Source organism: Dipodomys merriami, unplaced genomic scaffold, assembly GCF_024711535.1.
Source record: "Dipodomys merriami isolate MVZ:Mamm:240054 unplaced genomic scaffold, mDipMer1.0.p SCAF_154, whole genome shotgun sequence".
In the NCBI taxonomy this organism is placed as follows: domain Eukaryota; kingdom Metazoa; phylum Chordata; class Mammalia; order Rodentia; family Heteromyidae; genus Dipodomys; species Dipodomys merriami.
In genome coordinates, this window is record NW_027202871.1 from 1,895,361 (window position 1) to 1,920,798 (window position 25,438).

The following is a 25,438-nucleotide window of genomic DNA, read 5'->3' on the forward strand; positions in this document are numbered from 1 at the left end:
CAAATTGCAGGCCACAGCTACACAGCGAGATCTGTCTTAAAATAAAAATCTTTTATCCAGTGTGAATCACTGAGTCTTTTACTAAAAAAAAAAAAAACGGGTGTTTTATAATCAAAATCTAACAGTCCACCTATTGCTCACTTTGGACTACAAAGTACAAACCAGAAAAACTCTAATTAAAGCCACATGTCAGAGAAGTGAGGGTGGCAGGAAGGGAAAGAGTCCTGTTTTGTAAATAAGCTCATCCATTCAATAGGATTAATAATTTAAACACCATCTGTTTTGGATACCCATGAAAAACTGCTTCTGCTTCCAGTAAAGGAAATCGTAATAAAAATAAACGGTGACCTGCATAGAGGTTTACTATGGCCATGGTTAGAACTATCATCTGGGCCTCTTGTTTAGTATGGATAAAGCCTGTAAACATCTACTACCTAATGTAAATAAAGGAACAACACAAGTCCAAATAGCTTTAAATTTAGTCTTGTACTTGTAGGTGAAACTCATTTTACATTCAACTCATTATCCACAAACAGACAGCTAGCTCTCAGACTATTTGCCCAGAAACAAACTGCTTAGTCTTGTTCCCCAGGACTCTCACTTCTGGTCCTGAAGGAGCTCCACCCACTAAAAATCCAGAAGAAAAGCAAAACACCTTGAGTAAGAAAAGACAGAAAGTCAGCACATAGTCAGAGAGCCATTTCAACCTCTACCACGTACAAGCTTGTGTTAACTTCTCCAGTCCTGAGTCCCTATCTGAAAGAAAAAGTTTTGCCCTACAATTCAACATCTGAGCACTGGTAGCTGCATGAAGTCCAGTATGGTTACAGTGAAGCTGAAAAATTATGTGACATACAGATAGATCTTATGTCACAGCTTAACACACTAATTGTGCAAAAGGACAGCACACAAAATTATATACAGTGCATAATATTTGATGATAACAAACTACAATAAAATTTATGCTGTGATCTAAAATAACCTTCTACCCTTAAGAATTCAGTGTCCAAGCCAGGCACTGTTGGCTCACACCTGTAATCCTAGTTACTCAGGAGGCTGAGATCTGAGGATTGCAGGTCAAAGCCAGCCCAGGCAGGAGGAAAGTCCATGAGACTCTTTTTTTTTTTTTTTAAATTTTCCATGAGACTCTTATCTCCAATAAACCACTCAGAAAACCATAAGTGGTGCTGTGGCTCAAGTAGTAGAGTGCCTTGAGCTGAAGAGCTGAGGGAGAGCACCTAGGCCCAGAGTTCAAACCCCTCGACCAACAAAAAAAGAAAGAACGAAAGAAAGAAAGAAAAGAACGAACGAATGAACGAAAGAAAGAATGAACGAAAGAAAGAAAGAAATTGGTGTCCAGGGTGACACTGCTCAAAAAGAAATGTACTCTTTATCTGACTTCTGGAACCATAACCCCTCTGTATATCACCTTTACAGTAACAATAAACAGAATTCAGTATCCATACTTGTCTGGGGCCTCAAAGCCACCTCCAAAACTTAAAAGCTGAATGAACAATCCTTGCATAAGATTGCATTTCCAGTGCAAATGTACAAGAGTACGAAATCAAGCAGTTCAATGCAAAATAGAATTCTACAGAAATCAAGAGCTTCTTCCAAAGTTTAACTTATAATCTGACCATGTTGGCAATTAAGGTTAAGTAGCTGTTCAGATCCTTTAGGCAGATTTAGTCATTATTCCTTTAGAGCATAGGGATATGGCAAAAGAGCAGTCATTCATGAGCTTAAAAATCAGAAATGAAGAATTATCTTAAATTTTATTTAAATAGCCATATCATAAACCTTATTTTCACATAGTTTAGAAACAAGTTAGAACTAATTGAGTTCAATGTTCATTTCATATGAGAACAGTGAGATTCAGGAGGCTATGAAGAGCTCTTCTTTTGTGCTTGCTTGCTAATTCTGAGACAGATCTCACTGTGTTGCCCAGAATGATCTCAAACTCCTGAATGCAAGCTATATGCCGGCTCCAGCCTCCTGACCATGAACGCTGAGATTACAGGCATGTGCCACTGCCTCTGGCTCGGAGATCCTTCCACAGTATTTCTTCCACAATATTTGTCTTCAATGCCACTTCCAAGTTTGAAATATATCCCCAGGACAGAAATGATAATCAAACGAAGGATGACTATCAAGCTTAAAGTTCAATGCATACACTGAAAATTAATGAATACACACCTGTGCTTCTTCTGTAATAGCAAATAAGATCATCTTTATTACCATTACTAAATTTCTAGGTTGTGAGCTATGTAGGAAGAGAGAATGTAGGCATGTCAAAGAAATATTTTTTAATACCTACAGAATGAGTAAGAGTCGGGCATGGTGGTACATGTCTATAATTTCATCCTGCAGGAGGTACGATGGCTGTAAAGTATAAGCTCAAGGCCAGCCTGAGGTATACTTCAAGACCTTGCCTCAAGGAGAAAGAAAATGAAAGAAAGAGAGAAAGAAAGAAAGACAGAAAGAGAGAGAGGGAGAGAGGGAGGAAGAGAGGGAAGGAAGGAAGGAGGGGGAGGAAAGGAGGGGGAGGGAGGGAAGGAGAGAGGAAGGGAGGGGAGGAGAGGGGAAGGGAGGGGAGGGGAGGGGAGGGGAGGGGAGGGAGGGATCAGTGGGGAAAAAAAAATATTTTGAACTGGAGCACTGGAGCATCCACACATTCAGGATATTTCTGTCCTGAGGCAGAAAAAAAGCCCTGTTTTAAAAAAAAAAAAGCTAAGTCTGACTAGTACTGGGAAGAAGGGACTAAGAGGAGAGGGAGTAAGGGAAAAGGGGTCTCAACACAGAGGGACATCAAGCCTCATCAACATTTCTATTTGATTCTAAATCACCAAAAGGAGTCACTGGCGGGTTTGCCATTTGGTTTCTACCATGTGAAGAACAAACAAGAAGAAACTCCAGAAAACTACCTTCAAAAATATATTGTATAATTTGGGGGGAAAAAAGTGCATTTTTGCCTTAAATATTCAGGTTACATTCTCAGTTACATTCATAAAAACAACCTGTGACAGTAAATAGCTCGTTAAGAACATGGACTAGGTTCTGACACTATGTTACTAAGCTGGTCTATTTTATTGAGGTGATAAAAGGTCTAACTAAATTCATTTTAAGGAATCTAGGAAAAATGTTTACACATACCAGAATCTTCATAAAGGACTGGGAAAAACTGCCAGTGAATTCATCACTAATGATCAGTAAGGATTTATGTCACCTGAATATTGTACAGTGCTTCATGATTACCAAAAACCATGTGATAAAATACTACATATTTAGGGAAAGAAGCTCTACATAACGTATTAGTGTTGATGATTTATCTGGCAACTCCACATCTTTCTGTCTCTCACAGAATCTGTAATTAAAAATTAACAAAGTATCTTTCCAAAGAGCCTCTTATTCTGGCACTGTTAGATACAGAACTCTCCCAATGAGAGAGAAAGAGTTCCTCTCCAATGAAAGAGCAAAGGAGTTTGTCCTTTAGTCAAGGACAAAAGTCAGAGTAATCAAAAGATCCCCAACAAAAACTCCCTGACATCAGCCAATACTTCACCAATAATTGAGTAAAAGAACATTCAGTATTATACATCTTGATCTTTGCAAAATGGCTCATCTGTCAGGGATCTTTCATTTGCCATTCAAAATGACTAATCTATGCTAAAAACTATGTGACAGATTTTTTTCTGAAAGTTAACAATGTAATTTTAATGAAAGCCAATGGACAGGAAAATTATTTACACAAATGTTTAGGATATAAAAACTACAATTGTACAAAATCAAAGTAGATGCTTTTCAAGACGATCTAAGAAAAATGTTTTAATTTGACCAAGAATATGGATATTTATAAACATGTTTAATGATTAGCTTGCGAAACGGAGAGTAAAACTAGCTAAACAATAAATAACGATTAAAGAGTGTTCAGTCAGAGGTTAAAATATTCTGCTCACATAAATTTTTATAGAATTTTATCCCTACTATTCTAGCAAAAGTATTATGCTCTAATAAGAAGTATCCTAATCTTCACCCCGCAATATTTCCAGGCTGCTATTATTATTCTCATTTCCTTGAATAATATCCATACTCCAGGGCCATTTTCTATCTCATATTCAATATCATGCATGCTTGTATCAAGGTTCCTTTCTTCATATCCTGTCACAGTATCAATCACTGCCTCCTGTCCACTCAATCCACTTTTGATTTATCAGCCGCCGTCTTTCTGGACTCCATAACTCGACCCAAACCATTTTAACAAGACATTGACAAATAGCACCCAGTATCACATCAACCTGTTCCACTTAGTAAACTAAGAAACAGTAACTGTGACATCTCTGCATAAGTATTCCATTCTATTCCCCAGACTGATGTATATTAATGAGGAGATGGTATTTGAAATGCTTCTTCCACATCAGCATCTAATATGATCAAATTAGGAAATGGGATGATTTATTAAATTTTGTAGAGCTGAAATATTTCTTTATATCGCTATATGTGTGGTTTCAGAAAGTGAGCTGTTGCTTTCAATTTTTCTACTGAAGATGTGCCTGCATTTCACAGACGAATTATTGTCTTTAAAAAGATTGCAAGAAGGCAAAATGTTATTAAGCAAATGCTCAGTAAAACAAACTAAATCGGTTTTAAAATTCCTAATTTAATGTAAATCTTGGTTGTTTCACTGAAATTCAGTTTGTGATCTTATTAAGTCATATTTGCATCGTACTGCCTTGCTGTAGGACAGTTTTAAATTTATAGCATTACCAAGCAGCTTCCCTCCTTGACTTCTAACATACGGCTTCAATAAAATAATTGCTTTCTAAGTACATGTTTTGTTCTGATTTTCAGATATAAGACAAAATAAAGATCAATAGGTTAATAAAAGAATAAAATGAAAGTTGGAAATCAACTGTTTGGGTTATTTCTATAATTTTTATAATTAGATGCTAAAATATTTATTAAAGTATTCTCTGGTTGAAATTTAATAAACATTTCATGGACAGTTTAAACTTTAAAGAGATTTGAAGGGATATTTAATATATTCACAATGAAAGCCAAAGTAGAAATGAAAAACGAATAAATGAAAACCTCTTATTTTTCTTAAGCAAATTCTCTTCTCAGCTCATCTTCTATTTTCTAGGTAACTGCATATTCCAGAAGTCAAACTTGACTCACTTCAAAACTGAAAAATGTCCAAGTATAAAACCCACCTTTAAGCATATGTCTAGCCTGATGCTGGCACCCTGGCCCTACATACAACCGTTTTCTAGGGAAGCCCAATCACTTTTTTCTTGTCCATGGACAAATTAATAGATTACAGATAAATGAACTGCAAAGAGGCTTGCTTCATTCATCCGGTAGAAAACAGTTATCAAAGTCAAAAGAACTATAAAAGGAAAACATCACTATAAAGTATGCATCATCAGTACAAAATTAATTATTTCCAGATACTTACTACTTAGAGCTTAGATCACAGTGTGGTCACTTTCATATAAAGTAGACTACTAATCACCCAATTTTAAAGAAGTTAATCTAATTTTAAATTGAAGTCTTTAGTAGTGTTCAAATTGAAGAAATAACGAAAATTAATATGTAGTTAAGATATAACTCCTTAATGCTCAAGACAATGACGCTGGACAAACTCAGATCAGAAATGCTATCTGGACAATTGGTACTTAGATAAAGATATGGAGAAGATGAGAATTAAAGCCTTTTTTTTTTTTTTGGGGGGGGGGCGGTCGGTCATGGGGCTTGAACTCTGGGCTTGGGCGCTGTCCCTCAGCTCTTCAGCTCAAGGCGAGCGCTCTACCACTTGAGCTACAGCGCCACTTCCAATTAAAGCCTTTTTAAATACTGTTAAACCACTTAAATATAGTAAAACATGAGCACATGAACACACTGTCACATATAAAGGAATGATTTTTTTAAACTTTTACAAAAATATTTATGCTGGCCTTCAGAGTTTACAAAGTTCTTTTTGTTCTGTTCTGGCTTGTTCTCTGCAAGTTTGAACTCAGAGTCCTGCACTTGCTTTGCTTGCTTGCTTGGCTATTACTCTGCTACTTAAGATACACGTCTGACCTGGCATTTTGCTGGTTATTTTGGAGATGGAAGTCTCAAACTTTTCTGCCCAGGGTGACTTCAATCCTCGAACTTGTAGATCTCAGCATCCTGAATAGCTAGGACTACAGACATGACCACCACTGCACAGTTAAAAAGTACTTTTGTTTTGAGACAGCCTAGGCTGTCCTTAAACTGACAATGAAACCTGCCCAAGCTTTAACTTACAATCCTCTACCTTCACCCTCTGAAGAACCAAAAAAAAATCATAAATATGTGAACATTAAACAATCTTGAACAAGCAGTGGTCTGAAGAAGAAATCACAAAGGAAACTAGCAACACCTGGAGACAAATAAATAAGAGAACACAGTCTCTGGGGAAAGCTGGGCTCCGGTGGCTCATGCCTATAATCCTAGCTACTCAGGAGGCTGAGATCTGAGGATTGTGGTTGAAGGGAAGTCTGCAAGACTCTGATCTTCAATTAACCACCAGAAAACTGTAAGTGGAGCTGTGGTTCAAAGCAGTAGAGGGGGAGCCTTGAGCAAAAAAAACTCAGCAACAGTGCCCAGGTCCTGAGTTCAAGCCCCACGACCGGCAAAAAAAAAAAAAAAGATTATAAAAGACTGAGTTCTGTGCTCCCCCAGAAATGGTGGGACAAAAAGCAAACAAACACAGCAGTGATACTCACCAGACACTATGTTGAACATGAGCTATATATACAACTTTTGGTGAGGGGGTTGGAAGGAAAAATACTAGGAGGAAATAAGGGAAGAGGTGACACTTCAAAAAGAAATGCACTTACTACCTGACTCATCTAATTGTAACCCCTCTGTACATCATCTTTACAATAACAATTTTTTTTAAAAAAGACTAGCAGGAGTGTCAACAAATAGCCTTGAGAAATAAATAAATTCTTAGAAACAAGATCAAGGTAAAGCTGTCCATGCCTACCATTTCTGTAACAGACTAGTAGAAGCAGTAGCCAGAGCCGAGATAAGCAAAAGAGAAGTAGCTGAGTTGTAAAGAAGCAATGTTATTAATGTCCATATTTGGCACTGTCCTTTATGTACAAAATCCTACAGATTAATTATATGCACATGCACACAAATACATACACAGAACTAATAAATGAATTCAACAAAGTTGCAGGATATAAGATCAACACTCAAAACTCAGCTGCATTTCTCTAACAATCAACAATGAAATTAAGGAAAGAATTCCATTTACATTAGCATTCACAAAGAATAAATTCTGAATGAATCCACCCAAGGAGGCAAAAAAACTAACAAATGCTACAAAACACTGCTAAAGAAATAAAAGCACACACACAGAAGTGGAAAGCATCCCTGTTCATGGACTGAATGACAAAACACTACTAATATGTCCATCCAGCTCAAAGCCACCTCTACCTTCCATACAATCTCTTATCAGTATCCAAGGGCTTTTTTTATAGAAGAAGATTTCTAAATTTATTTTGAATCTCAAAGGATTCTAAGTATACAATGATCTTTAAAAAGAGCAAAGCTAGAGTCCTCAGACTTCCTGACTCTAAAACATATTTCAATCCTATGGTAATCAGAGCAGTATAGTAGTGACATAAAGACAGACAGACAGACAGACAGACAGACAGACAGACAGACAGACACACACACACACACACACACACACACACACACACACACACACACGTAATCCAGATACATGATAGCCACAACATAAAAGCTAAAACTGTTAGTGTAATTAAACTGTCAGATGCCACTATATACGCATCAGTTTCATGAAAATTTAAAAGACAAATAACTCCAATTGCTGATGAGTGTGTACTTAATCAGGCTTTTCATAAATGCTGAGTTTATAATATATAATGATAGTCATTTTAGAAAATCATTTGGAAAATTATTTGATTATTATATAAGTAAACAGATTCCATCTGATGACTCAGAAGTTCCACTGCTAGCTATTTACTTAAGAAAAAGAAACACAGATATCTACAAAAACCACTATAAACAAATGTTTATAACAGCCTGATTCATAATGATTCATAATTGTCAAATCCAGAAATAGCCAAAGCACCCAGATAAACTAAGTTCACCATTTGGCCAAAAAAAAAAAAAAAAAAAGGAATAAAATACGGATATACAAATGAAAATATGCTGAGAAAAGAAGCCACACGCAAAAGAGTATTGCATGCTTACACTCACACACAATTTTCAAAATAAATAATAATTCTAATATCAACAGGATACCAGAGGTTCATGCTAGTAATCTGATCTACCTATCAGGCCAAGATCTGTAGCTTTCAGGTTCAAGGTAAATCCAGGCAGCAAAGTTTGCTAAACCTCATCTCTAAAATAAAAAAGCAGGGCTGGCCTGACACCAATGGCTCATGCTGATAATCCTATCTACTCAGGAAGCTGAAGCTGAGAATCACAGTTCAAAGCCAGCTCAGGCAGGAACCAAGTCCATGAGACTCTTACCTCCAATTAACTATCAAAAAAGCCGAGAGTAGAGCTGTGGCTCAAGTGGGAAAGGACTAACCTTGAGCAGAAAAGCTCATAGACAGCACTCAGGTCCCAGCTCAAGAGTAAAGCAAGGCTGAAGGTACGACTCAAGCAGCCAAGTGAATCAAACGGGAGGCTCTGAATTCAAACAATAAATGACTTATCCGTACCATAGAATACTACTCAGCAATAAGAGGAAAGAAATTACCAATGAACACCACTTAAGTGAATTTCAAAATTATGCTAGTGAATAAGAGATACCTATAAGCAAAAAAAGGACATTTTGCTGAGTGTGAGGGGACATGTCTATAATTTAGACCAGCTTGGGCTACAGCAAGACCCTGCCTGTCTCATGAAAAAAATAAAATGTCTGTATGACTTCATTTATAGGAAAATTAATCTATGAAAGGAAAAAAACATGTTTGCCTCTAAAGGGCTTGAAATCAGGAATTCAGTGAGAAAAGTTAGGAGTAACTTTTCTATTTTCTCTAATTTAGCACGCAGGTTAGCTTTTAAATTAAAAAAAAATGACTTCAATTAGATTGTCTATTTTTTTATTATCTACCGTATTTGTTGCTTTATATCCTTTTTTTTTTTCTGTCCTGGGGCTTGAACTCAAGGTTTGGGACTGTCCCTGAGCTCTTTCACTCAAGGCTAGCACTCTACCACTTTAAACCACAGCACCACTTCCTATTTTCTAGTGATTAACTGGCGATAAGAGTCTCATGACAGGGGGCTGGAAGATGGCTCAGTGGTAGAGTGCTTGCCTTGCAAGCATGAGGCCCTTGGTTGGATTCCTCAGAACCACATAAGCAGAAAAAACCGGAAGTGGGGCTGAGGCTCAAGTGGTAGAGTCCTAGTCTACAGTTGAAAAGCTGAGGGACAGCGGCCAGGCCCAGAGTTCAGACCCCACGACCCACCAAAAAGAAAAAAAAAAAAAAGACTCCCATGACAGAGCTAGGATGTAGCTCAGTGGCAAAGAGCTTGCCTAGCAAGTGCAATGTCCTGGGTTCGATCCCCAATACCAAAAAAGAAAAAGAAATACAGTTTAAAAAAAAAAAAAGTCTCACGACTTTTCTGTTTTCCTGCCCAGGCTGGCTGTGAACTGTGATCTTCAGACCTCAACCTCCTGAGTAGCTAGGATTAGAGGCGTGAGCCACCGGTACTCAGTTACTTTTTATTCTTTTTTTTTTTGGTCAGTCATCGGGCCTGAACTCTGGGTCTGGGCAATGTCCCTTAGCTCTTCAGCTCAAGGCTAGTGCTCTACCACTTGAGCCATAGAGCCACTTCCGGCTTTTTCTGTTTATGTGATGCTGAGGAATCAAACCCAGGGCCTCGTGCATACAGGGCAAGCACTCTACCACTGAGCCACCTTCCCAGCCCTACTTTTTATTCTTATTGTTGTTTTGTATTTTATTTTGGTTTAGCTTGCTATTTATTTATAAATATACAAAAGAAATCATAAAGAAAAATAAGCACTGAAACAATAGAGGGGCAAATTATAAATCACTAGAGGATACTGTACAGACTTTGGGTAAATTTCAAAATCTATACAAAATGGATAATATACCAGACAAAAAGTGTTTACCAAAATTAAATCTGTAAGAAAAACAGAGCATTCAGCCAGGCACCAGTGGCTTGTACCTATAATTCTAGCTACTCAGGAGGCTGAGATCTGAGGATCGTGGTTCAAAGACAGCCAGGGCAGGAAAGTCAGTGAGACTCTTATTTCCAATTGACCACTAGAAAACTGGACGTGGCACTGTGGCCCAGACCCAGAGTCAAGCCCCACAACCTACAAACAAATAAACAACAACAACAACAACAAAACCCAGAGCATTCAAATTGACCCATTTATGTTGAAGAAACTACAAATTAGTATAAATCACTGATCAAAAAACACTAGCCCAGATGGTTTCCTAAGTCTAACAAAACCTCAAAGACAAGAAGGTCACAATGGTCCACAAACTGTACCAAAGCATTTAGAATGCAGAGAATCTTTCTTTCCATTTCTCTTTGTGAAGCAAAGGTAATGCTGACACATAAATGTGATTGAAGGTAGTATAAAAAAGAAAATATCTGACCAATATCACACATGAAAAGCAACATTAAAGTACTCAAGATGGGGGAAGGAGGAGTATTAATCTTTAAAAATTAGTGAACAAGCCAGGTGCTGGTGGCTCATTTCTATAATTCTAGTTACTTAGGAGGCTGAGATCTGAGGATGGCAGTTTGAAACCAGCCTGGGTAGGAAAGTCCATGCAACTCTGATCTCCAATTAAAAAAAGCTGAAGTGGTACTGTGGCTCAAGTGGGAGAACATTAGCCTTGAACAAAAAAGCTCATGGACAGTGCTAAGGCCCTGAGTTCAAGCCCAGGCCAGGACCAGAAAAAAAAATAGTAACATAATCCCAAACCACATAAGAAAATAATGTCGGGCTGGGAAGTTGGCTCAGTGGTAGAGCGCTTGCCTTGTATGCCTGAGGCCCTGGGTTCCATTCCTCAGCACCACATAAGAAAAAAGCCAGAAGTGGCGCTGTAGCTCAAGTGGTAGAGCACTAGCCTTGAGTTGAAGAGCTGAGGGACAGCGCCCAGGCCCAGAGTTCAGTTCAGGCCCCACGACCGGACCCAAAAAAAAAAAATGTATCAAGAAACAGACTGTGGCTGGGAATGTAGCTTAATGGTAGAGTGCTTGGCTAGCATACATGAAGCCTCAGTACCATATAAACAGAAAAAAGCCGAAGCCGAAGTGGCGCTTTGGCTCAAGTGGTAGACTACTAGCCTTGAGCACAGAGAGCCTCAAGGACAGTGTCCTGGCCCTGAGTTCAAGCTCCAGGACTGGCAAAAAGAAAGAGAAAGGGGGGCTGGGAAGGTGGCTCAGTGGTAGTGCTTGCCTTGCATGCATGAGGCCCTGGGTTCGATCCCTCAGCACCACACTAACAAAAAGAAAAAAAGCCGGAAGTGGCGCAGTTGCTCAAGTGGTAGAGTGCTAGCCTTGAGCTGAAGAGCTGAGGGACAGCGCCCAGGCCCAGAGTTCAGGCCCACGACTGGACCCCCCCCCCAAAAAAAAAAAAGAAAGAGAAAGGAAGGAAGGCAGGAAGGGAAGGAAGGCAGGAAGGGAAGGAAGGAAGGAAGGGAAAGAAGGAAGGAAGGGAAGGAAGGAAGGAAGGAAGGAAGGAAGGAAGGAAGGAAGGAAGGAAGGAAGGAAGGAAGGAAGGAAGGAAGGAAGGAAAAGAAAAGAAGGAAGGAACGAACGAACAGATTGTTAGCCAGGTACTATCAGCTCATGTTTGCAATCTATCTACACAGAAGGCTGAGATCTGAGGACCACAGTTCAAAGGTATTATAGGCAGAAGAAATGCCCATGAGACTCTTATCTCCATTTAACTACCAGAAGTGAAATGGAGCTGAGGTTCAAGAGATAGAGTGCCTATATTAAGTTAAAAAGCTAAGCAAGAGTGCCCTTGCCTTAAATTCAAGCCCCAGTACTGGCAAAAGAAAGGGAAAGGGAAAGGGAAAGGGAAAGGGAAGAATAGGAAGGAAATTGTTTGCAACTATGCAAGTGAACAAATATTAAAAAGTAGTCCTATATGATGATGGATGCTAAGCAAAATGAACTCCAAAATTCAGAAATAAGAGGTTTTTCTTTGTTGTTGATGTTTTAAATGTACTATGTGATTTCTTCTTTCTTTTTGTGTTTTTTTCCCTATGGTTTCTCTCCTGTTGTCACTGTATTTGATTCTGGTACCCTGGGTATTGTATATACATTTATCTGAATTAGGGAAGGGAAGGGGAACAACAAAATGGTGAGACAAAGCCCAAACACAATAGCGATACTCACAAAACAATAGGTTGAAATGAACTGTACAACTTGAAAGGGGCGTGGGGGGGAGGGAATGAGAGAAAAATAAGGGAAGAGGTAACAGTTCAACAAGAAATGTACTCACTACCTTACATATGTAACTGTAACCCCTCTATACATCACCTTGACAATAAAAGTAAATTTAAAAAAAAAAGAAAAAGAAACCAAACCCAAGTGATACTAAAGAGTAAAAGTAAAAAAAAAAAGTAGTGGATCAAGATCAACTGAGGTGGGACTGGAATGTATAGCTCAGTGGTACAGTGCTTGTCTAGCAAGTGTGAAGTCCTTAGTTAAATCCTTTGTAATGAAAAAGAGAGAGAGAAAAGAAACACACACAAAAAAATTTAAAAGTAAAAAAGAAAAGAAGAACAACTGAGGTATATTCCAGAAATGCAATATTAGCTCTTTAATAGATCCAAGGAAGAAAATCATATGATCCTGTCCACAGATGATGACAAAGCCTTCAACAAAATTCAATACCAATACCAATTTCTGGGGGGTAATAGGAGTGATGAAACCTCTCTTAACACAACAAAATATATGCACTTTAATCTTAGAGCCAGTGGGAAACACTAGAGGCATTTTCAATAAAATCAGGGACAAGACAAGGATGTATATCATTTCCACTGCAATTCAACATTATACTGGAGTTCAAGGCAAGGAAATTACATACCAGAAAGCAAATGGTAGAAGAGAATTAGAAAAGAAGTAAAACTATTGCTATTTGCCAACAGAAGGACAAACCTTGGAGAATCCATGATAAAAGTAACTAGAACAATAAAAGAAGTGAGTACTACAGCAGGATAACATGAATCCTGCAGGGTTCATATAAAAAAACAAAAACTTCTTAGATGGTACATGTATAGAAAACTCCATTTATAACAGAAGTACCAAGCAGAACTTCTTTGGAATAAACAGGATGCCCATACAGAACTGACTGGCATTTGGCTTTTTTTTGTGTGTGTGATTCGGGGCTTGAACTTAGGGCCCCTCACTTTCAGTCAGTTTCTTGCTCAGCCATAAATGAAAAGGCTAAGCAGGATCACCCTGAAAAAAAAAAGTTAGAAGAAAAGTCCCATCTAGCCAACTAAACAATGTGAAACCTGTGTGTGACTTCAGCCAACAGCCAGAGCCAAGTACCAGATAGGGAGGTGACACTGGGCCAGGTAGGGCCTGCCAAGCCATCAGATGACTACGACTGCAGGCAAGCCCCAGGTGAAATAAGCAGCATAGCCAGTTGAGGTCAGTTGCAATTGCAGAATCCAGTGGTTAAGAGATTATCCTGAACCCTTAGATGTGTATTTTAATGTTTTTTTCTTTCATGCATGTGTTTCTAACGCATTTATAAGATTATCTCTTTGTTGCTTTGTATATCCCTCCCCCACAGTATAACCCCTGCTTTCACTATATTTGATGTCAGTATAACTTGTGGAGGAGATGGGGAAGAACCAGTTGTTTAAGGATACAGGTGGACCAGTTGCAACAATGAGAAGTACAAGTTGTCATGTCCAAAACTAGCTTTACAACATTGGTGCGGGGTGGGGGGGGGGGGGGGGAAGGAGAAGGATTGGGATTGGGGGGGAGGGGGGAGGCTGGGATGTGAAGGGTAAACAAAGGAGGAGGCTGCAGTGCTTGGTAAGAAATGTACGCATTATCCTGCCCACGTAATTGTAACTCCTCTGTACAGTATGTTCACTAATAAAATTAAAATTTAAAAAAAAAAAGAGAGATTATCGCTGCTGTTAGCACAAAACTTGAAGAGCATACCTTCTTGTTCTGCTTTTTGACCTAGACCTTTGAAGTCTGTAGGATTTGCCCCGACCTCGTGAACGACTTCGACTTCGTTTTCTTCTAGAGCCATAAGACGAGCTGCTGCTTGACCGGTGCCTGCGTCTGAAACAAAATATAGAAAGTTGCTGTAAAAAGCTTGTGTTATGAGCATGAAAGAGAATCTAGAAGCTGGGTGCCAGTGGCACATGCCTATAATCCTAGCTACTCAGGAGACTGAGATCTCAGGATCACAGTTCAAAGCCAGCCCAGGCAGGAAAGGTAATGAAACTCTTATCTCCAATAAACCACTCAGAAAACTGGAAGTGGCAGAGTGGCTCAAGTGGTAGAGCACTAGACTTGAGCTTTAGAGCTGAGGGACAGTGTTCAGGCCCAGAGTTCAAGCTCCACAACCAACCAAAAAAGAGAGAGAGAGAGAGAGAGAGAGAGAGAGAGAGAATCCAGAATCTAAACCACATCATGTTTGCTATACTCCATTCTTTTCTAGAAGCAAACAGAATAACTAATGTCTCACTTACATTGTCAGATGAATGATTCATGACTGAGGCAGCTACAAGTTAACAAGAGCTACACAAACTTTCCCAAAGTCATCAAGTAAGAGGCCAAAAGAACTACACCCGTTTATAACTACTTGATAGAAAGGATGCAAGACCCAAGAACCAGACCTGGACTCAACTGCCAGAAGCATATAACTAGTAAAAGAAAACTTGTTTTTTTTTTTAATGTCAGTCATGGGGCTTGAACTCTGGGCCTGGGCATTGTCCCTCAGCTCTTCAGCTCAAGGCGAGTGCTCTATCACTTGAACCATAGAACTATTTCCAGTTTCCTGGTGGTTAACTGGAGATTAGAGTCTCACAGACTTTCCTGCCCAGGCTGGCTTTGAACTGTGATCCTGAGATCTCAGTCTCCAGAGTAGCTAGGATTACAGGCGTGAGCCACCAGTGCCCAGCTGGAAAAAAAAAAAAATTTTCTAACAAAATTAAAAAGACAAAAATAAATGAACTCTAAAAGATGTCATCCTTATACTGGATAAATTTATGAACATCACCTTCTATCATAAGAATGTGAACGAGACTGAAGATCTCTGGACCAAGACCTAGACTTTGACCTGGACTTTCTCCCACTTTTCTTTCGGCTATACGTTCTACTATCGGAAGAACTGCTTGAAGATGACCGTCTTCGGTGTTTCTTTTTTCTCTTGCTTCTGCTTTCTTCTTCAGTGTCTGATGACCGTCGTCCCATTTCTATAAGCTTAAAAATAAAAAAAAATTACTTCTAACATACTGAGTTAACAGAGAATTAAATTATGAGATCTTGTTTAAAAAAATTGAGAGAGTAATAGAGATGATTTTGATTAAAATATGTCTATGTGGGTGGGGCAGGAGGAGGCTGAAGTAAGGGCTTGCTGTGCTACCCAGGCTGGTGGCAACTCTGGAACTCCATGGATGGATTCGCTGCCTCAGCTTTCCTGCAGGCACCCACCACCACAGTCAGCTACTTGGTAGGAAATTTAAAAGACATATTTAAAGCAAAATTTTCAATGAGCCTAGCTTTTTGACAAGATATAAAAAATATTTCTAATACAAGTTTCCAGGATAGCAATGAATTTTTTTTCAATTTTTAAATAATCTGTACCAAATTTTTCAATTGTCTCAAGGGAGTCAGCCCTGAAAACATTTCACTGTATCAATTTTCTGTATCTTAAGTCAATTTTTTATTAATTACATGATATCCTTTTTAGTAATCAACCATCTATTCCTTGATTTTTACATTTCGTTAAGACAAAAGATATTTTATTATTTTAGAATAATTTTCAAACCAAGAATTCCAAATTTAGAAATGAATTTAAGATGTCAACTAAGTACAAATTAAATGCATATAATCATTTCATTTATAAATTTGGGGGGGGGGCAGCTGGGAAGGTGGCTCAGTGGTAGAGTGCTTGCCTTACATACATGAGGTCCTGGGTTCAATTCCTCAGCACCACATAAACAGAAAAAGCCAGAAGTGGTGCTGTGGCTCAAGCAGTGAAGTGCTAGCCTTGAGCTGAAGAGCTGAGGGACAGCACCCAAAGTTCAAGACCCAAGACCGACCATAAAAGAAAACATGGGGAGGCTGGGAAGTTGGCCTAGTGGCAGAGTGCTTGCCTCACATGTATGAGGTCCTCGGTTTGATTGCTCAGCACCACATAAGCAGAAAAAAGCCAGAAGTGGCGCTGTAGCTCAAGTGGTAGAGTGCTAGTCTTGAGCTGAAGAGTTGAGGGAAAGCACCCAGGCCCAAAGTTAAGCCCCCATGACCAACAAAAAAAAAAAAAAAAAATTGAGGAGGGGAGACAAGAAGTTAAGGAAAAGACCACAGCTGATGCAGTCATAGGAACTGGTGTTCTTTATATCTTGCTTGTACCTATGCAAAATTTTTCATAATACATATAAAGTTTTCATATTTTGTTTCGAAAAACTACTTCTATACAGTTAACAATGTTAGTTTGTCTACTATTAAAAAGACAGAAATAGAATGTTAGATTTTTATATTTAGAAAAAACTTAGCTAATTAGTTCACCTGTCTTACCTTAAAGTCAACCTTTAGATTCTCATGTACTAGCTTTTCAGTTAAAAGTTACTAGCTATCTTCTAGTCACAAAAAAGCAGGAATCATCCCAAGTAATACTTTATACCAAATAAATAAAAGTTCACATCTTTCTCACATCATTACTATCTACAAAGTAACACAGTAAATTACTGCTTTGTTTCCAGAATTATTTGGTGAGCAAGGACCTCCCCAATTCTGATGCCAAATTAGTGAAAGCAGCTCACAGGACTAACTCAAAACCTCAAGCACCTCACCTGGACCCAGACACACCAAGCAATTCACCTAACATTTTACAAATTTAAAATTTAACAAAGCATTGGGAAGACTTAGAGTTCAGGCTTTCAATAAATCACCAACATGCAAATTGAATACTGAAAAGATCATTATGATTGTGCACAACTTTAAAATAATTGTGAATTTATACTTATATACAAGATATATCTATACATACATAAAGTACATATCTACATATATTTGACCCTATCTACATTATCCATGTAGATAGCTATTATATATCCATTAAGGAATATGTTCACAACTGGATGTTAAAAACAATCTTGTAGGCTGGGAAGGTGGCTCAGCGGTAGAGAGCTTGCCTCGATGCATGAGGCCCTGGGTTCGATTCTTGAGCACCACATAAACAGAAAAAGTCAGAAGTGGCACTGTGGCTTAAGTGGTAGGAGCACTAGCCTTGAGCTGAAGAGCTCAGAGACAGTGCCTAGGGCCAGAGTTCAAGCCCCACAACTGACAAAAAAAAAAAAAAAAAGAAGAAAAAAGAAAAAAACAATCTTATAACCGGGCACTGATGGCTCATGCCTGTAAACCCAGTTACTCACGAAACTGAGATCTGAGGATGGTGGTTCAAAACCAGCCAAGGCAGGAAAGTCCATGAGATTCTTATCTCCAATTAACCACCAGAAAACCAGAAGTGGAGGTGTAGCTCAAAGTTGTAGGGCACTAGCCTTGAACAAAATTTGTTGTTTTTTTTTCCCTAAATTACAGATGTTCTTTACTTACAAATAACCATTTAAATGAAGATGACTTTTCATTATGTCATTTTATTCTAAAATTTTTGAAATAAGATGAAAGGAATAAATAAGTATAAATTCACAAGGATAAAGAGACTACAAGAGAAAGAAAGCACAGTAGACAAGACATGTCAACAAATTTTTAGCAAATGAAAAACAGATGGAGAATTTAGAGCTAAGAATGTTGACTAGCAAGTAACTACAGAAAGTTCCAGCTAGAGAAAAGCCTATTCTCATCAGGCAGTGAGGCAGGAGGCACACGGTGAGGATGATGGGGGAGGGGGAGAAGGGTTGCCCTGTAAGGGAGGGGGGTAGAGAAAGGGGGCCTCCTGGTGAGGCTGGAGGCTCAGGCCTGAATTGACTGAAGGGAGTGGCAGCTCCTTCCCCATCCTCCAGGCCTGTGACCCTCTCCCCAGTCCTAGCAGGAGAGGATGTCTATTTGAGCTGGGGCCTAGGAAATCAATGCAGTAACAGGGCCAGGGCTCACTTTAAAAAAAAAAAAAAAAGGTGGGGCGGGTGGAGGGGTCATTGTGATGCCAAACTAAAGTGAAAGGGATCAAGTAAAAGTCTACAATCTAATCATATAAACTGGATCTATATGTCTCCATACAAGAATTCTGAAGTCAAGGCTATATTTTAGGAAGTAAATTGGAAGAGTCTTCGCTGTAAAAACCAAATAGTATGTTATTAAGGATATCAGAATGTGGATGTTATTAAGGATATCAGATTTTAAAAGTACCAGATTAAAGATATGTATGTGTGTACGTGTGAGGATTTGCTTTAGAAAACATCAAGCCTTGGAAAAAATTATATTAAGTGAAGTAAGCCAGGCCCAAAGAAACATAGGTCCCATGGTTTCCCTTATTTGCAATATCTAGTATATGTCTGAGTCAAGCAGAAAAGGTCAGATAAGTTGATGTTAGGAAAATGAACCCTAAGATATTTATTCAAATGTTTTCTTTTCTTTCATGCGATTGTTTCTAACACATTTATAAGATTATTTCTTTGTTGCTTTGTATGTCCCTCCCCCACAGTATAACCCATGCTTTTACTGTACTTGATGTCGGTATAATTTGTGGAGGGGAAGGGGAAAAACAAATCGTTTAAATAGGGATACAGGTGGACCCATCGCAACAATGAGATGTACAAGTCGTTATGACAAAAACGAACTTTACAACTTTCGTGGGGGGGGCGGGGAGGATGGGGGGGCAGGGAAGATTGGGTGAGGGGGGAGGATGGGAAGGGATGGGAAGGGGAAACAAAGGAGGAGGCCACAATGCTTGATAAGAAATGTTCTCATTATCTTGCCCATGTAATTGTAACTCCTCTGTACAGTATTTTCACAATAAAAAAATAAATTAATTTAAAAAAAGAAGAAAACATCAAGCCTCCAATCAATACTGCAATGTAGCTGTCAGGTAACAAGTTTGAACCTAAACAGAGTGAACACTTTCCCATAAACTCTTCTTTCCTGTTAACTTTTTTGTGTGTATGTGCTAGTCCTGGAGCCTGGGCACTGTACCTGAGCTTTTTTGCTCAAAACTAGAACTCTATCACTTGAGCCACAGCACTGTTTTGGCTTTTTCTTAGAATTATGAGAAGGAGCCACTGGCACCCAGCTTTTGTGTGAACTTTTCTGTGAAAGTCTAATAAAAGGTAATGGAACACATGATAAAAGCGTCTGCAGTAGAAGACAAGGTCTAAGAGTAGCTCAGTGGTAGACTGCAGTATATGTGAGACCCCAGGTTCAGTAACTAGCACCAAAAAGTAAAAAATAAACAGAAAGAAACCAACTCATAGTAAACAGAAAACACCTTAAGAGCAAAAATAATTTAATACCCTCAAGCATGTATAAGAAGATGATCTGATAAAGACAAACAGGAGAACTCTCAGAGAATATTATTCATCTAAACAAATGATAAACACCATTTTTTTAAAATATGATAGGGTTGGAAGAGATCAAAATCTCACAGAAGGTAAAAGGACACAAACACTTAAGAAAAAGAGTGAAAGATTAATCCAGGAAGTTCAATATTCAATTAATATGCAGTTCACTAAAAAGGAACAAAAAAAGAAACAAGGGGAAAATTAAATCCAAAGACTTTCTAAAGCTGAAAGGATGTACAGATCTAAGTCCCTGGGATACTGATTTTTTTTTTTTTTTTTTTTTGCCGTGGGGCCTGAACTCTGGGCCTGGGCGCTGTCCCTCAGCTCTTCAGCTCAAGGCAAGCACTTTACCACTTGAGCCACAGCACTACTTCAGGCTTTTTCTGCTTATGTGGGCTTAGGAATCAAACCCAGGGCCTCATACATATGAGGCAAGCACTCTACCACTGAGCCACCTTCCCAGCCCCAGATACTGTTTTGTTTTTTTCTTTTCTTTTCTTTTAAAGCTAGTCAAATCTCATTTAAAAAATCTAGAAACCAAGGCTCAGTGAGAAAGCACTTGCACAACATGTACCATGCCCTGGGTTCCATCCCCAATATAGGAAACTTCAAGAGAAAAATCTGGGAAAGTACAGGGTTTTCAACAAAACAGAATACAATGGACGCTAATTTTCAAAATTCTAAGGGAAAATTAATTTCAATCTAAACACTTTATCCAGCCAGATCACTGGTCATGTTTCAAATTAGAATACAGACATTTTTAGAAGTAGGTTTTAAAATTATGCCTTACATTTGCCCTTCTTCAAGAAGTTACTAAGCTGCTGCATCAAAAGGGAGGTAAAGCAACACAGAGCCCAGATAGAGAAGAGGCTTGGGGCAGAGCCAGTGGATGGATATACACCAGGAAACAAGACCCACAGTCCTCAGGGAGCTTCCTGTCCAGTTACAACAATTTCACCAGGGGATCTAAGGGGTCAAAATGATTTCCATTACAACACTAAAATACTTATCTACTCACACTGTTAACTTCTGAACTGCAAAACTGCCAACACCTCAACATAAGCCAAGGCAGAGACACAGCATTCTTTACTGCCACAGCAAGTCCTTAAAAATAAAAAGGCAGAATGTTCTGGACAGGGATGGAGATACAGCCCATGTTAGAACACTTGCCAATCATGAACAGGATCTGGTTCCATCCCCAACACCATAAAAAAAAAAAAAAAACTGTGCTGGAACTAGTGCTTGAACTCAGTGCTTGGATGCTGTCCTTAAGGGTGGCACTCTGCCACTTGAACCATAGCTCCACTTCTGACTTCTTCCTGGTTAACTGGAATCTCATGGCTGTTCCTGCCAGGACTGGCTTCCAACCATGATCCTCAAATCTTAGCCTCCTGAGAACCTATGATTACAGACATGAGCCATGAGCGCCTAGCTTTAAAAAATCATTTTAATCCATGTGTACATATGTACATATAGTATAACTTGTTTATGATGGGAATATACACATTCTGTTTTATATTGAAGAATGATAGCTGACTGTAGAAAAATCATCTGTGGGGGCTGAGAAGGTGGCTCAGTGGTAGAGCGCTTGCCTTGCATGCATGAGGCCCTGGGTTCGATTCCCCAGCACCACATAAGCAAAAAGAAAAAAGCCGGAAGTGGCACTGTGGCTCAAGTGGTAGAGCGCTAGCCTTGAGCTGAAGAGCTGAGGGATAGCACCCAGGCCCAGAGTTCAGGCCCTACGACCAAACCCGAAAAAAAAGAAAAATCATCTGTGTAACTGAATTTTAAGTGAAACTTGGGCAAAAAGGAAAAGAACAAAAATAATTTAATATCCTCAAATACATGTAAGAAGATGATCAAATAAAGACATTGTTTTCTTTCAAAAAAGATAGCTACTTTTCATGTTAAATGTTATTTGTGTTGCTGTATAATGGGCCTATTATTGTTTGTAAATGAATTTATAAATATTTCAAAATTTTGTTTTAATTACTAGTACAATAAATATACACATAACACAAATAAATAAAAGGTCTTGGAAGTCCTTTTAAGGATGCAAAGAAATCCTATAACTAAAAAAGTGTGAGATACATGCTTTTCTAAGTTCCCTGCAGTCGTCCACATTCTCCACTTATACCTTGCGTAGTCATTCTCTGTGAAAGGCCTAAACACCTAGAAAAGAGATACTGGCTACCAGCTACTTAGTATCCTGTAGATGACCAAAACAGAACAGGAAAAGGTGGCTATAACTTACTCTCTGTTGTAAATAGGCATAGCAGCTCACACCTATAATTGCAGTTACTAAGAAGTAGAAATAAGAAGGAATAGGGGGCTGGGAAGGTAGCTCAGTGGTAGAGTGCTTGCCTTGCATGCATGAGGCCCTGTGTTCGATTCCTCAGCACCACATAAGCAAAAAGAAAAAAGCCAGAAGTGGCGCTGTGACTCAAGTGGTAGAGCGCTAGCCTTGAGCTGAAGAGCTGAGGGACAGCGCCCAGGCCCAGAGTTCAGGCCCCACAACCAGACCCAAAATAAAAATAAAAATAAAAATAAAGAAGGAATAGGGTTTGAGCCCAGCCCCAACAAAAAGTTACTGCCATGGTTCACACCTGTAATCCCATGTACACAAGAGGTAGGAAGGTAGGTATACAGGTAAGAAGATCATTGTCAGACCTATTCATGGGCAAGTAACTTGAAATCATATCTAAAAATATAACAGTAAGTAAAAAGGACTTGAGATGTGTCTCAAGCAGTAAGCACAAGGTCCAAATTCAACTCACCAAATGTTTTTCCTTGTTCTACTTACAAATGGCATAACTATCCATAGTAGTAGATTGCTAACTTTCAACCCAGAGTAGCTAATGAAAGATAGAAAAATCCTTCCTTAGAGGAAGCAAGTAAAAAAATGGATGAAAAGCCAAGCGCTGGTGGCTCATACTTGTAATCCTTGCTACAAAGGAGCTTGCTACAGAGCCAGCCTAGGCAAGAAAGACCATGAGACTCTTATCTCCAATTAACCACAAAAAAAGAGACAGCAATGAACTATAGCTCAAGTGGTTGAGCACTAGCCTTAAGCAGAAGGCTTAGGGACAGAACTCAGTCCCTGAGTTCAAGTCTTAGGACAGTCACACATTTTTTTAAAGAAGATGAAAACCTATTAAAAAGATACATTTTAGAAAAATCACACTGAGGTATGGTGAAACTCAGTGAAACTCAGTAAGAAAAAGTAATGAACCATACACTTTAGCCTACTTTATTTTGCTAAAAACAAATCAGAGGCAGACCCCAAAATGGTCTTCCCGAGTCTGACTACCTTAAACGTATACTCACTCTCTCTTAGCTTTCCAAAATGTCATAATAAGTGAGTAACACTTGCTCATTCAAGTCACCTCCTAGTGAGGACACACTCATGGAAACACACGCTGATGAGTAGCTCTTTTCTTATGACAAAAAACAATAGCAGATTCACTGCTGATGTATATCAGTTCCACAAGCTGACAACTTTAATCCACTGCAACTCCAAGACCCCACAAGGCTTTTCGTTTTCTCTAGCTCTTCCTGACTGTAGCTTCACCTTTGCAAATCTCAGTCAGCTATGCCCAAAACAGAACCCCAGCCACATCAGGTAAGGACTACAATCATTTACAAATAACTTATCCTAAATTGAAGGCTGATTGAAAATGTGAGGCCAAAATGTGGCAGGCCTGTGTAAGCCCCTCCTTCATCTGCTTATTAACAAGGACACAGAAATAGCTATCTTTTTCAGAAAAGCAATGAAATAAGTTGGAGAGAACAAAAGTTCCTAGAGGACAGGACAGTTTGTAAGTCCCTTACTATCCATTCCTAATCACTGCTCTTGGCTGTATGTTCCCCTGCCTCCCCCCCCCCCCAAAAAAAAAAACAGGTTAAAAAAAGTAAAAATGGGATGAACACAACTTAGTATACAAAAAAAATCCACAGGTAAGTACAGCAAGATACAAATGAAGTAAAAGAAGAGACGTAAAATTCAGGCATAAACAGAACAAAAATTCAAAGAGATTAAAAAAATTCTGCCAAAGCTCCTCCTTGGACTGCAGGTAGCTCAAGCAGCAGAGCACCTCCTTGGCAAGTGAGAAGTCCTGAATTCAAATCTCAGTGCCACAAGAAGAAGAAGAAAAAAAAAAAGTACTGCTATTACAACAAGAGGAAGATGTAGAACAAAAATAAAACAGCCAGATACTGGTGGTTCACCCCTGTAATCCTACCTACCCAGTAGGCTGTGATCTGAGGACTGAAGTTCTAACCAGCATCTCTAACCAACAAAAATGCCAGGCTGGAGGCATGGTTCAAATGACAGAATGCCAGTTGTGAGTTTAAAAAAAAAAAAAAAAAAGCCCTAGGGGCTGGGAAGGTGGCTCAGTGGTGGAGTGCTTGCCTTACATGCATGAGGCCCTGGGTTCGATTCCTCAGCACCACATAAGCAGAAAAAGCCAGAAGTGGGGCTGACGCTCAAGTGGTAGAGTGCTAGCCTTCAGCTTAAGAGCTGAGGAACAGCTCTCAGGCCCAGCTTTCAGGCCCCAGGACCGACCAAAAAAATTAAAAAAATTAAAAAAAATTTTTTTAAAGCCCTGAGTTCAAGCCCTAAAATGGGCATAAATGAATAAGTAAAAGCAACTATTGCCAAACAGTAATTTACTTCCAATTGCTTGAAAAGCAGAAAACATCTGTAAAAATAACACAAGTTTTCCAATTTGCAACAACTGTTTACACTGAGACTGTGAAGCAGGTAAAGTTTAATCTCTTTTGTATGGGACATTTTTCCTTCTCTTGTATACAGTAAATACACTTAGCAAAAATTTTTCCCTGCCTGCAAAGAAATGGAGTACTTATGGACCTTAAGACTAGCAAGGATCTTAGTTTACCCAAACAGATGCACCTGTCATATGTGCTCCAATCCTTAAACTGAAACCTCTGCCATCTCTGTCGCCTATAGCTCTAACTTCACCTACTTTCCTGTGACAAGACATAACATGAATTTAACTACTGGCTACCTGGTTAGATCAAACACAAATTAAGTTCCTAATAATTCAGGAAATTTTAGGGGGAAAAAAAGTATTTAGGTTTCCCAGGTGCATTAGGAAAACAACCTCTGGGTGAGAAATCATGTTAATTTTAAGCTAGGGTCCAGAGCAGGCGACTTGTGTTCTGGTACGTTAGAACTGAGATCTGGACGGTGGAAGCCAACCTGAGAAGAAACACTGGATAGACTCCACCTCCAAAATAACAAGCCAAAAATCAAGTTAAGAAGCAAGGCTTCAGGAGGAGCCCAGCCTAGAAAGCCCAAAAGTAAAACTAAAAGAGCATGAACAAATGACACATGGGGCAAAGCCCGGAGGTCAAAGGGATACCCAGACTCTTGAAAGCGAATTGATGCACACCGGTTCAAGACCAGGAAGTCCTCGTCTCCTGTTTGGCCTCTGGGCAGGCAGGAGAGGGCTGGGGATGGAACGCCAGGTAGCCCCGAGGAGGGCAGGGCAGTGCGGGGACGGGCAGTGCGGGGAAGGGTGAGGCGCGCCGGGACGCAGCCTCCCTAGGGCCCCACCAACCTCGAGCTACGCTCCGAGTCCAAGATAAACTAGCAGCAATGGAGGGAACCCCAGGCAGGGAGAGGGGGATCCCCTCTCGACAGCTGCCTGGCCAAGCAGCTAAAGAGGCCTGCAGGCCTGAGCCGGGCCGTCGCGCCCGCT

General features: G+C 39.4%; 1 protein-coding gene across 1 annotated transcript in view; it reads right to left on the reverse strand.

Moving 5' to 3' along the window:
- The window catches only part of Rsrc1 (arginine and serine rich coiled-coil 1), a 252,904-nt gene that overhangs the window by 226,329 nt on the left and 1,137 nt on the right, over positions 1-25,438 (reverse strand). The window contains exons 3-4 of the mRNA XM_070022829.1: positions 15,260-15,462; positions 14,191-14,316 (exon numbers count right to left, since the gene is read on the reverse strand). Of these exons, the coding sequence (XP_069878930.1) occupies positions 14,191-14,316; positions 15,260-15,462 (329 nt within the window). The remainder of the gene's footprint in view (positions 1-14,190; positions 14,317-15,259; positions 15,463-25,438) is intronic.